The 12,033-nt window shown below is 46.4% G+C and overlaps 1 protein-coding gene across 9 annotated transcripts in view; it reads right to left on the minus strand.

Annotated features, from left to right (window-relative positions):
- Window positions 1-12,033, minus strand: part of CD151 (CD151 molecule (Raph blood group)) — a 38,478-nt gene that overhangs the window by 5,730 nt on the left and 20,715 nt on the right. For 5 of the 9 annotated variants that reach the window (XM_054827179.1, XM_054827177.1, XM_054827175.1 and 2 more), the window contains 5 exons: window positions 9,279-9,382; window positions 8,021-8,212; window positions 3,273-3,347; window positions 2,007-2,027; window positions 686-790 (listed from right to left, as the gene is read on the minus strand). In XM_054827179.1, the coding sequence (XP_054683154.1) occupies window positions 686-790; window positions 2,007-2,027; window positions 3,273-3,347; window positions 8,021-8,212; window positions 9,279-9,362 (477 nt within the window). In that variant the 5' untranslated portion in view covers window positions 9,363-9,382. The remainder of the gene's footprint in view (window positions 1-685; window positions 791-2,006; window positions 2,028-3,272; window positions 3,348-8,020; window positions 8,213-9,278; window positions 9,383-12,033) is intronic. The other 4 variants (XM_054827180.1, XM_054827183.1, XM_054827181.1 and 1 more) reach the window with 1 other exon arrangement.

Here is a 12,033-nt window from a genome sequence, read left to right on the forward strand (position 1 = left end):
CCATCTTTCAGCAGCTGTGACTCTTGGTTACTGCCAGGATGAACTGTAACCAGAGCACACCTGCAGCTGCCTCAGCTCCTGACCTCCGGACTGGAGAGTGTTAGTGGTGATAACAGGGTGAGTTTAATTACCAGTTACTATTGCAAACGCACCTGCTACGGCAGTATGCGTATAGCAGGCCCCAGGCTTTGAAAGTGCCTGTGCACAAGGGTCTTTTCTGTGGGAAAGCCTGTCAGAAGTGCAGCAGCCCTAACCTGAACCACTCCTGAGCCAGGCACAGCTAGCAACAGCAGCAGGGAGGCTCTTCATTCATTATATCTTGCTCTCTAGGGTACTGAGGAGCTTAATGAAAAATGTCAGCAATTTCTCCAAAGCTTTGAAGGGGGAAGCAGAAACAGCTGTCAGAGTAACTCAGCAGCTCCAGTTCACTCTGGGAGTAATTCAGATGTTGTTTCCCCAGTGCTACTGGACATGCAATTCAGAGATCACACCATGCAATTCTGCTGGTTGCATGGCCCAGGCCCCTCACCCCACCCAACCTTGTCTTGAATCAGAAGCAGAACATACACTCAACATACAGAAGAAACATCTGCTTGTTGGATGTCAACAGCCCACGATGCCTTTTGCGTGTTTGATTTTAAGTCCTGCAATTGCATTAATTCTCCCTGCCTATAGAGATACCTACCTCCTGCTGCAGTTTGTCTACAGCGCCGGTAACACTCTCTTCTCCCTCCTTCCGGTACTTCTGGGTCATGGTGTTCTTCAAATTTTGCTTCAGTTCCATGCTCAGCTGAATAGAAGAGACAAGTGGGATAAAAAAATCACAAGGAAAACTCGCCCCTCAGAGCAACAGAGCCCTGCATATGTTTCATTGCCTTTGCTCCAAGAGAAAAGCAGAGAGCCTAGTGGAAGCTACAGCCTCCCTTAAGATCATCCTCCAAGGTTCAACTGGACAGGCTTGTTTCCAGTTGATTATGGGTTGTGCCTAAATTTTGATAACTGGAAGGAGGTGCTTCAGAACCTAATTTCAGCCTGTGTGACACATCACCATATGTGTCCTCACCTTGAATATTTCAGATTTCCAAGACATGCCTACATCAAAAGAGAATATAAAACTGTGCCTGCTTAAATATGAATATGCCTATGAGACCATGTGCAGTCTTCTCCCTCAGAAGCCTGTGAAAAAATACTAAAAACCAAATCACTGTCCAGGAGCAGGAAGAAATCAGAGTCCTGGGCATGCTGGACTGAAGCCATGTAGTCTGAGTACCTCTTGTATCAGCATCGAAAAGGATGCCTGCCACTGGAGGGAATTAAGTGTGCGACTGCAAAAGTACTGCAAGGCCTTTCTTGATAATAGTGACAGAAAGACAAAGTTTGATTTTGGAAGTACAGAATTTCTGAAAGCATCATCATAAACCACTGGCATGTTCAGGTGATTGGATTCAAACATTTATTCCTGTGGAAGCTCTTTTAATCTAGCTGAAATCTTCTCACCTATCCAGGTGACAGCCAAAGAGTGCCAAAGAGCTGCATCTTTTCTTTGTCATCCTGGCTCATACAGCAACACTGCTTTAGTCCAACACCTGTGAAATTCTAAGTTTCCTATACCAATAAACAACATCAACATGCATTTTACATGCGGTCAGTGAATGAAACAGATGGGTAGCCTCTCTATACATCTTTTATTCCACACAGTAAGTAGTAAATGGGAGGTCAAGCATCTGGTTATGCTGCAGTCTGCAGTTTATTCTCCCTTTGAAACACTTTTTTTTCCAACCCCATGTGTCAAATGGGGACAACACCTACCTCACAGAGATGATAAGAGGCTTCATTCATTAATATTTGCAAAATGCTTTGAGATCCTGGGCTGGGAAGCTCTACAGAAGTGCAAAGGACTTAGTGTAATAAAAAGAAAGGAAAAGGTTCAGCAGCTGGAAGGCATCAGAGGCAAATAAAGAGGGGAGTCCATTAGCAGAATTATTACTTGGGAGAAAAGCAGTTACCTGCGGGCTCACGGGGAAGTACTGCAGCATGGAACAGAGATAACAAAAGAAACAGTTTAGACACACGCAGGCAAGCCTTGGACACCAAAGCAACGGCTGAAATAAAAACCAGTGACAAACAGAGCAAGCAGCCTGCAACCAGGAAAAAAGGGGGATTTGTCAGCCAGAGGGCTAGGGGAAGTGCAGCTATAGATCAGAGATGCCCTCAAGTGAGCTAAAATGCTCAAGGGTACAGCTTCAAATACATTGTCCCTTATTTGAACCTAAGGATCAGCTCCTCTTCAATCATTGTCATATATAAACCTTTGCATGGATGGACGGACCTCGGCTTCTTGCAATACCTGCCAGGATTGATCTTTCCCTGTTAAATACGCACACTCATGCCACTGATCCCTCCTGATAGGAGCCAGCACAGTTCTTCGGCTCCTTGCAAACTATCAGCGCCTGTCTTAGTGAGGCAAAGCACAGAAGGCCCAAGAGAAAAAGGAATGGCAAGGAATCCTGGCAGTGAAGCCAACAAGATGGGATGTCCAGCTGCTTTTCAGACAGCCACTTGACAACAATCCTAATTTGCCATTTCCAATCAATTTCCAGACACGAGAGCAGCTTCCCAGGCTGCTTCTGTCTTGGTGGCTACACTCCCTTTGAAAAAAAAGTGATGACTTAAGCCTCTGCTCTCTGCAACTGCAAGAAGTGCCAAGCTAGAACTGCAGCTGTTGGGAGCCTGTGCTGTTCTCCAGCCCCTCAGCGGGGCTGGCTAAGTAAAGCTCTCAAAAACTTCTTGACTTGAAAGGACCTCTCAGCTGGACCATTCATTACCTTCGCCAGTTCAGAGGGCAGCTAGCTTGCTGGATGCAGCAGGAACTGTACCTATATCCTGAATATAGTAAGTGGCACTAATGTGATTTCAGTTGCTTGCACTATGCCTTGAAGGGTGTTAGGAGAGTTCCTAGATCTACACAGCCTCAAAAATTGTCTTCCACAAGGCTCTGCAGAAAAACAGAGCCCAAAAGTGAACCACAGGAAGGAGCTGAGCAGCAAGGCTGAGTAGCCGCCCTAGAGTAACCACCACCACCTTGTCAAGAACAGTAAGTAATCCAAAGTCTTCTGTATGGGGAGAGGAGTGAGTACGGACATGTGGAAATGTGAACCACAACCAGACCCTAGGTCCCAAGCCTCCAAGCCCAATTCTGGCTGGAGAAATGGGATGATAACCAGCTGTTTACTCTCCCTGGTTTGAGTCTCTAAGGACTAATGTCCACTCACCTGCTGATAGTAGATATAGGCCAGGATTCCAGCAATGATCTCCAGGAGAAAGATGCACAGCAACAATATGAAGTACTGTAAAATAATGGGAATAGCAGGACATTAGAACAGAATGTAGGGAGATGCCAGGACACAGCTTTTCATTAGCTGGTAAAATGCATGACTCTTGTCTTCATCAATGCTCTTCTGCAGCAGTGTTCAAAGGCAGGGGCTGAGATTAAGACCTCAACAGGGTAGGAAAGGAACAATTCCACAGGTTAAAACAAACAAAGAAACAAAAAAACCCCCACAGGATAACTGAAGACAAGCAGCAGCATGTGTGAGTTTGACTCACAGAACCAGAGGGATGTAGAGAATGGAAAAGTGCAGGCAACTGAGATAAGATCACTGGACAGAAGAAAATGGTTGCTGGATAACTTAATGACTACACTCATTATCACAGAAAACATCTGATTCTGACATCAATAAAAAAGAATTGAAACTTTTGCATATTTTGATATTGTTTAGGGCATTTCACCAAGTTACTAAGGAGCAATGTATGTTATAATGATGACTCAAAAGAGCAACAAAAGGCCCGTTTCAGCAAGGATGTATCAGACCACCTAAGCATAAGCATAAACCACAGATTTATGTTCCCAGTGACTTCTGTAGGGCTCAGCCACAGGCTGAAGGGCATTATTGAAGCACATGGACTTTAGCATTGATTCACACTCAAGACTGTGACTATATGTTCTGCTGAACTAGGACCTAGAGGGAAAAGCTCAGTATCTTAAAACCAAAGCGAGAAGAGCTCTTAGAAGACTAAGAGGAGAACATGACTATTTCTTAAAAGGGCTTAATGGCAGTGAAATGGAAAGGGATGTGCCCTGCTTACGACAAGGAGAATCAAATGGACAGTACAGAAAACTGTTTGGGAGCACTATTCCTATACACAAATAGGAAGGGAAGCCAACCTATCAGGAGGAACACATGTATTAGATTAAAGGGACTGGGCAGGCCTGAAGACAGAGCGTGATGTAGGGACTTCCTCAGAGTCAGAGAACCCCTGTCCTGACACATCCCTCCTGCCTTGCTCCTGGTCAGCAATGAACAGTTTCTTTACAGATCCAGGCTGTTTTATGACTGCTACCAAAATCATCTTTCTGTAGATAAAGCGGAAGAGACAGCAGTTCCAGCCATAACAAGGACCTCATGCTAAGTCCCTGAAAGAGTTGGCCTCCCCAGAACAAAACAAACAAAGTATCTCCCATTTTCTGTTTTACCCCTGAGCTTAAGAAATGGCCGTTCCCAAGGGACAAATGTAACTGGATATCGAACCATCTCTCCCTGGCACAAAGGAGGACAGTGAAGACCTGGACACAGCAAGCTGACTTACACAGCACGGATGCCTTTTGTAGCACAAGGGTTACACTCCCACTGTGCACCCTCCTTCACTAGGTATTTCCAAGCCCCTTTGCAGGAGTAAAGCGACACAAACACTCAGGCTTCCTCTTTCACTCCTGTTGGGATTCAGCAGCTGCAAGGGATGGACAGCTGGGGTTTATCTGCAGACCAGGCTTTAATCTGAGCACACAATCTCAAGCTTTCACTCCCCAGCCCCACACTTCTCCCCTGGCAGCCGAGGCAGCCGAACACTGACAGTCTCTGCAGACGCCTGTACAAGGTACCCATTCATACCAGGGAAATGAGTCACCCAGTGGAGTGCGGGATCGCTAAAGGCTGGTCCCAACACTCCCAGGAGGTTGAAAGGGGGCAAGAAAGGACTGGCATGCCTTGACACAAAGGCTAGTTTTCTTTTGTTGGGACCTAGTTATGCCCTAACTGCTCTGACATCATCTCTCTGCCAAGGAGGGGGCAGAAGGGTGGCTGGATGCTGAGAACAACCAAAGAACTGAAAAGTTTCTTTTATTCATTTTTCCCTGCTCTGCATCATCATGTCAGAGGCATTCAGGTAGAGCTGAGCTGTGTCACCACAGCTCGGCTCATTGTGCTGGCTTACAGTGGATAGAAACAAACGTATCCTGCAGACCTTAAAAAAATTGGAGTTACAAGGCCCTCGTAAAACCCTATGAGGGAGGTTAGTGCATCTGCCACCCATGCATCCAACCTGTCTCTGCTGATACACTGCATCATTACCCTTATCTCAGTCTCATCATTCCCTCAGGGCTACTTCCAAGTATCATGCTGAAATAGAGGAGCAGCAGCTTTCACTCACACATAGAGCACAGGGCTACTCTCCTTGCTCTTCATCAGGAATTGCAGAGCTTTCTTACACAGATCTGTGCTGCAAGGAGCAGGCCAGCTGCAGCATGGAGCTGCGGGGACATGCCCTGCTCACTTCCCAAGAGGCTGCAGAACAAGTCAGAAATGTGGGTTCACCCAAAGGCCTGTAGTAGACACATGCCTGGGCCTGGGTGGGCTCTGGGCAAAATTTACTCTTACTCTGGCTGGTCAGGGCTGCCTGGATCTCCTCAAGATCTACACGGTCCAGATTTCTTCCACCCAGCTTCAAGTGTTTGAGTGAAGTGTCAAGCTTTAGTGTGTTTTCTCTGAATAACTCACAGAATGGTTCAACCTGCCTACAATCCAAATAGCTCTCTGGAGAGATCTTTCCACTACATGAAGAAGAGATATATAGCAACTGCACTCCTAAATCAGCAATCTCACTTGAGTGGGAGGGCTCCAGGAACAGAAATGATAACCAACGCGTTCCCTTCTCCCTATCCAAGGCAGCTAACTATAAGTGGCAGTATGAGGGACCGAGACTGAAGAAAGCCACCTTCTTTCTTCATATGCAAGGTCTTCTGTTTGATGGGTCCTTTCCTGAGACTCCTGCTGGCACAGTTTTGTATATGAAAGCATGCGTCTTGACTGAAGTACAATATAGTAGTGGTTTGTGTGCTTGTAAAGAGCTGGACTGCAGCATCGCGGCCAGCCAGGCTGCAGATCCACTGCCACGCCTGTTCACGGAGCCAGAGAAACTCCACATCCGCTGGCTAAGGAGGGACACGAGGAAGGCAAATAAGCAATGACATAAAAAAAAAGTAGCACAGCTGTGAGTGATGAGCAATGAAATACTATGAAAAGCCTTGAAGTGGATCCATAAAACTCACAGTTAGGTAGAAAGGCAGCAAAAAATTCACAGGTTCCTGAGTCTTCAGCAGAAAAACAAACTAAAAACTGGATATGTATTTTACAAACAGCACCCAAAGCTGTCATAATTGATTTTTAAAAGCACCAAGGAGGCACTGGGGAGAGAAGAGAGTGTCGCTAACAGCACTCCCTCCTATATTTCCCTGGGCCTCTGGTACAGAGAGAAATTGGGACAGGCTGGCACAGACCCTGGTGCACTGACTGTGAAGCTGTCAGGATTATTGTCTGAGCTCAGAGCTGGCAAAGGCACCCAGCCAGGCTCACCCAGCCCTGGCCAGCACAGCCCTATCTCTTGTGCAGATTACTCACCGGCAACCAAAGCAGAGCACAAGTTCGAGGAGACAATAGGCCTGTCGCAACCAGCCACTCTGAAAGGACGTGTGGTGTAAGGACACAGAATGACCTTTTGTTCCCAAGGGACAATTATTAGTTTTCTGTGGCAGAATAACAAAGAAAACCCCACCGGATTTTTGTTCGTAGCTTCTGGCTGAGGCAGAAAGACAAAGGGTGATCTCTTTGGCATGGAAAGTAAGTGAAGCAAGGCCAAAACGGACTGCTACAGACCACGAGCCTAATGAACAAGCACCAGCAATGCACCCGCTGTGTCCTCCTCTGTGTTTTACTCTCCGTTCCTGGCCCTACTCTGCCTCTCACAGGGATTTCCAGGCCTTCAAAGCAGTGCTCCTAGCATCAGGCTTGCTCATGACTCCCATTTCTGCTACTCTATCCAAACAAAAGAGGGGAAATGACAGTCAGGTGAATGAGAATTTGCAAAGGAAGGAGCTGGTGAAGAGTTGCCGAAGTATCGTTTTCTGTAACTATGAAAGCAAAGAGCAACTGATTAGTATTTCAGTCACTGCGCTCACCACTGTAGCCCAGATACTAAAAAGGACTGCTGCCACACTCCAGACTGAAAGCGAGATTTGAGAGGGAGGAAGCAGAATAGAAACCTTAGGGCTAGTCAAAAACTTCAGTGTAGGTGGGTGAGCAGGGAGCTCAGGAAGTAACATGAGGAAAGGCGTAAAAGAAACAGCGGATTATCAAATCAGTGTGGCTTTTTTGTGGAAGTAAAACAAAAATTATTTTTTTGCAACTAGAGAAAACACTCATTGGAAATATTCTGATTCTCAAGAACCAAATGAAAAAGTGTGTTAAGTTGGCTTGAACCTTGTGTCATTAAAAGCCAGTTTTGTTACAGGTCTCTCACATCTTCCTCTTTCTTCCCATTTTCCAAAAGAGAATATGGGATGGGCAGGGAAGAAGGAAGAGACAAAAGCCATGAGATTCTGTTTGAAACTATTCAAAACACATTCTTACACAAAGTATAGGTATTATGACTATACTTGGTACTTTTGAACAATGCATTGGTAAGCACGTTCTTTGGGTTGATGAAAGGAAATGCTCTGCAGTAGACCTGCCACTTAGGACAAGGACAGCACTGCTGTTAGGAGCTGGAAGCTTTAGTGGTATTTGCTGTAGGACAAACAAATAAGGTTGGTGTAGAACGCAGCCAAGGTGTTTCCCTCCCTCCATGTATGGTGCAAGATAAAATGGGGTGAATCCTCCCCCAAACAAAACAACCAAGCACAACTTACCACTCTTAGCAAATTCCGACGCTCTTTGAATGTGGCACAGCAACCAAGGATGCCAGTAACCATGACAACCACCCCGGCCACCACCAGAATATAAGCAGTTGCTGAATATGTGCTGGAGGACAGCAGGCTGATGTAGTCACTCTTCTCAGCTAGGGTCCAGGTGCCCACTGCCATGACGGCCCCGCCAGCCAGCTGGGTAGAAAAAGAAGCAAGCAAATGAGAGGCATCTGATGTGTGAACTTCCTCACCTCCCAGAGCAACTGGACTGGGATACCAGGGATGGGCCTCAGCTCCGTAAACTGAGCCAAAGATGATCTACACTGGGAAGGGCTGGGTTTCAAGTTTTGTACACCATACAGACTGAGATGCAAGCTATCTGGAGCATCTACCTGTGCACAGCAATTCATACTTGGACCAGAGCCTTCCCAAATGTAGCCACACTTATCTGGACAAATACAGAAAAACATCAAATCTACTGGGGTGCTACCTAGCAGCAGAGGGGAAGAAAACAACTTTACATCAGGGAGCAAGACTACCAATAAATGACAACCATGCTCAGTATCTCCTTCCTAGACTATACATCTGGGGAGAAAACAGCCAAGGAGCTAAACAGCCTAGCTTATTAAACTCTAACCCTTGCAGCAAATGAACATGGAGAAGCCAACCAGACTCCTAGCAGTCCTTTCTCTCTCTGCAAGCCTTGTGTTTCTGGAGGGTTTTAAGCAGCTTGTAGTTAAGCTCAGACAGTTAAGCTTTCCTTAAAGGTCTGACCTGGACACTTCAATGCTCTGTCCCAGACAACAAAGGAAAAAACAATCCTTTGACATCAGTAATTTTCTGGTGGAAAGCATGGCTCTAGGAAGCTCTACTGTGGACCCAGCTGCAAGAAGTTTGTTATCCTTGCTCTAGCTGTCCTACTCCACTGCCAGAACTCCCTCTGCGACTTTGCGAGGAGGAATGGCAAAACAGCGGAGTCCTCAGGCTCCCTGAAAAAGGAAGCCAGATGGAAAAAAAAACAAAGCAGAGAGACAGTGTGTTATTTTCTATACTTAGTAACATGACCCAGAAAAAGACAGAGACTACAGTGTCAAACCATAACTTCTGCAGCCTGGGCGGGCAATCCCACAGGATGAAATCTGCATCCTACTGATGTCAGTGCTTTTTGCCAAAGACTTCACCAAGACCAAGGCTTCTGTGCCCCTCACACTAAAAATGCAGTGCCATCTCAGTGCCTCTGAAATAGACTGAAGCTTCTTACCCAGAAAAAAAAGTTGAAGATGAAGAGCAGGTACTTGAGACAGATGGTCCCACATGTTTCCTTCTTTTCTGTATACTCACGCATATTTCTGGCTCAGCAAGTTCCTGGAAAAAAAAAAATCAGAAAAGCTTGAGTCAGTCAGTCATCACACCCGTTCTCCCAAATGGTCAGCATTACTGCTCTCCTCCTGCAAGAACTCACAGTTTCCAACCTTTTGCTGAAGTAAGCCAGTGAGCAAGCAACTTGAGTGACTTCAGGGATGATAGACAGTGCTTGCTTGGATAATGGGCTCTTGTATCCATTTGGGTGACCTACACAGCACAAGACTGTGCATAGTGTGAAAGGGAGGCAGATGGTACCAGTATGCGGCCTTCCTCTACTGCCTTCATCCTCACTCTCTCTCCCCATCCTGCTGTCACTTCTGGAGACTCATTTTCCTTTAGATCAATACTTGCAGTGTTGATCCTACCATTGTGTGAGTGGTCAAGCCAAAACCATGAATTGTGATTAATGTTACAGTGATGAAACGTCAGTATAGTTCATGCTCACTTCTTCGTATTTGAACTGAAACAAACGAAATCTCAGACCTGTTATCCAGAAAATCCCAGAATCTGGCTCCTGACTGCAGCCTGTAACTCCTGCTTCTGAAGGTGGTGACAGAAACCTCTGTCTTTGACATTTATGGAATAATTGGTCTCCAAAGAATATTCTTTCCTCACTGGCATTACTTACAACTGCCTTAAATAGATCCCCCTCTAAGTTTAGGGTATTTATAGTCTTTACAACTGTAACTGGGAACATACTTGTTATCCACTCAAATGCCCTATTGAACCCCAGCAATATGTTGAAGTAATTAATTCTCTTCTTCACTCTGCTTATTTCTCATGGCCCTTCTCACTGGCCAGCTGCCTCCTAGGGCAGCTGTCCCAGCTAAGAGGAAGAAACATAACCATTGGCTTCAGATGATCTGAGAGCGTAAAACACCACTGCAGATACGTAACGAATGAGAGTTCATTGTAGGTCAGCCCCAGTGCACTGTAACAGATCTGCTACACTCTTGAGCAGGTTCCTCAGAAGCAGGTCTGCAGCAAGTGCAGCTCCATGTCACTTCACTGCCTCCTGTCAATGCCAGAATGTCTGAACCTCTCAAAAAAAATATTCTCACCACTCCCTGACCAGGTAGACAGGAGAAAGGCACCACCCAGAGCATCACTGCCAGCGTCATCTGTATGAGGCAGTTTGCAACCAAATTCACGCCACCTCTCCTGCATTCAATTAAAAAATAATCCCCTTTCCTCCCCTACCAGCCAGCAGGGAATGATGCGAACATCTTGTACTCGTATCAGAGCAAAATGCTTTCCTAAAGCAGCCATTTCCCTGAAAGCAGGCAGGCAAACAGCCTTTCCCTTTTTCCAGGGGCACAGAGTTCATGCTTGCTTAAATTACAAAAATTCTTCCCACAAGTGATGTGAGCTTCCTCTGGGGACCCACCGGAGCCACAACCCAGCCATGCAGTACAGACACTCATCTACCTTGGCAAACCCGCTGCAAAACACCTGACAGTAAAGAAAGCAAGCAAGGGGTACACACAGCCAGGCTGAACATCAAGCGGCTATCAGGTTGGGTCAATCAGTCAGTATTATCTTTGCTGCTACATTGCTAACATCCGGCTTTAGAGCCAGATGAACCAAGGCTGGGAACAGCAGCTGCCTATTCTGCAGCATAACTGCATTTTATTTGCAGGGAACTATTTCCTTTTGCTTCGCACTAGCCCACTCAAAAACCTCAGCCAGGCCTGGTGCTTTAGAAACTAATAAATTAAGCTAACAGGGAAGGCAAAGGTGAGAACGTGCCAGCAGTCCCACCCATGCTTGTCCACCATCATCGTTTCACAAGAAAACATTTTTCTCTAGAATAACATCTGGCCACAACAGTTGGCAGCAGAAAGCTGTTTCACTGGCAAAGGGAGCAGCTCCGAGATGGTGACATATATCAAGGAGAATAACTCTGAAGAGTTATCTTCAGAAGAGATCAGAACCTCCAGCAATGCTCAGATTAATTACCATGTTGCAGCACAAAATGGCCCAGGGCTGTGAGGAGGAATGGATGCTGGTGGCACCGTATGTGCTGAACAGACTTGTAAATTCGCAATGAGAAGACGCCCTGTGAATGCAACGTTCATGGAAGGTGACAGATTTACGGCTCCCAGAGGCTTCGTTTAGCCACAGAACAGGAACGGCAGCAGTGAGGCAGGCTCCCACAGCCACACACGCCTGCGCAACCCAAAACAGGTACCTCAGCCCAGACCCGAGAGATGCCCTCCAGTAACATACTTTAAGGGCTGTGCTTGGCTTTTTGCCCACCCCTGCTAATGTCAGGGCCATATGTACAGGAAAACGCACCGCAGGTTTGCTGAGACTGACCCTGGTTCATATCACTGATAGCCAAGGGACAATAACAAGCCGGTCCTTGGGCTGGTTCTTTGGCCCTGTTCCCCTCTTGCTCCAGAGGATTTCAGGAACCTTTCACCCTTCCCCTCAAAGTATGTCCCCCACCGAAAATATGCTGCTACAGGTATTTCCACGTATCACCATACAGCAGGTACTGGGCCCTAGCAAGCGATGCTAACTTGTCCCTCCTCCTGATCTGAGACCTCATGAATCCCAGACCAAGCTGCATCTTGTTCTGGGTGAGGACTGGGCAGACACACAGCTGAGACCGTACTTGCACTCAGATGACAGTCAGCCTGAAATTC

The sequence above is a fragment of the Grus americana genome, chromosome 5 (genome assembly GCF_028858705.1).
Source record: "Grus americana isolate bGruAme1 chromosome 5, bGruAme1.mat, whole genome shotgun sequence".
NCBI classification, from domain to species: domain Eukaryota; kingdom Metazoa; phylum Chordata; class Aves; order Gruiformes; family Gruidae; genus Grus; species Grus americana.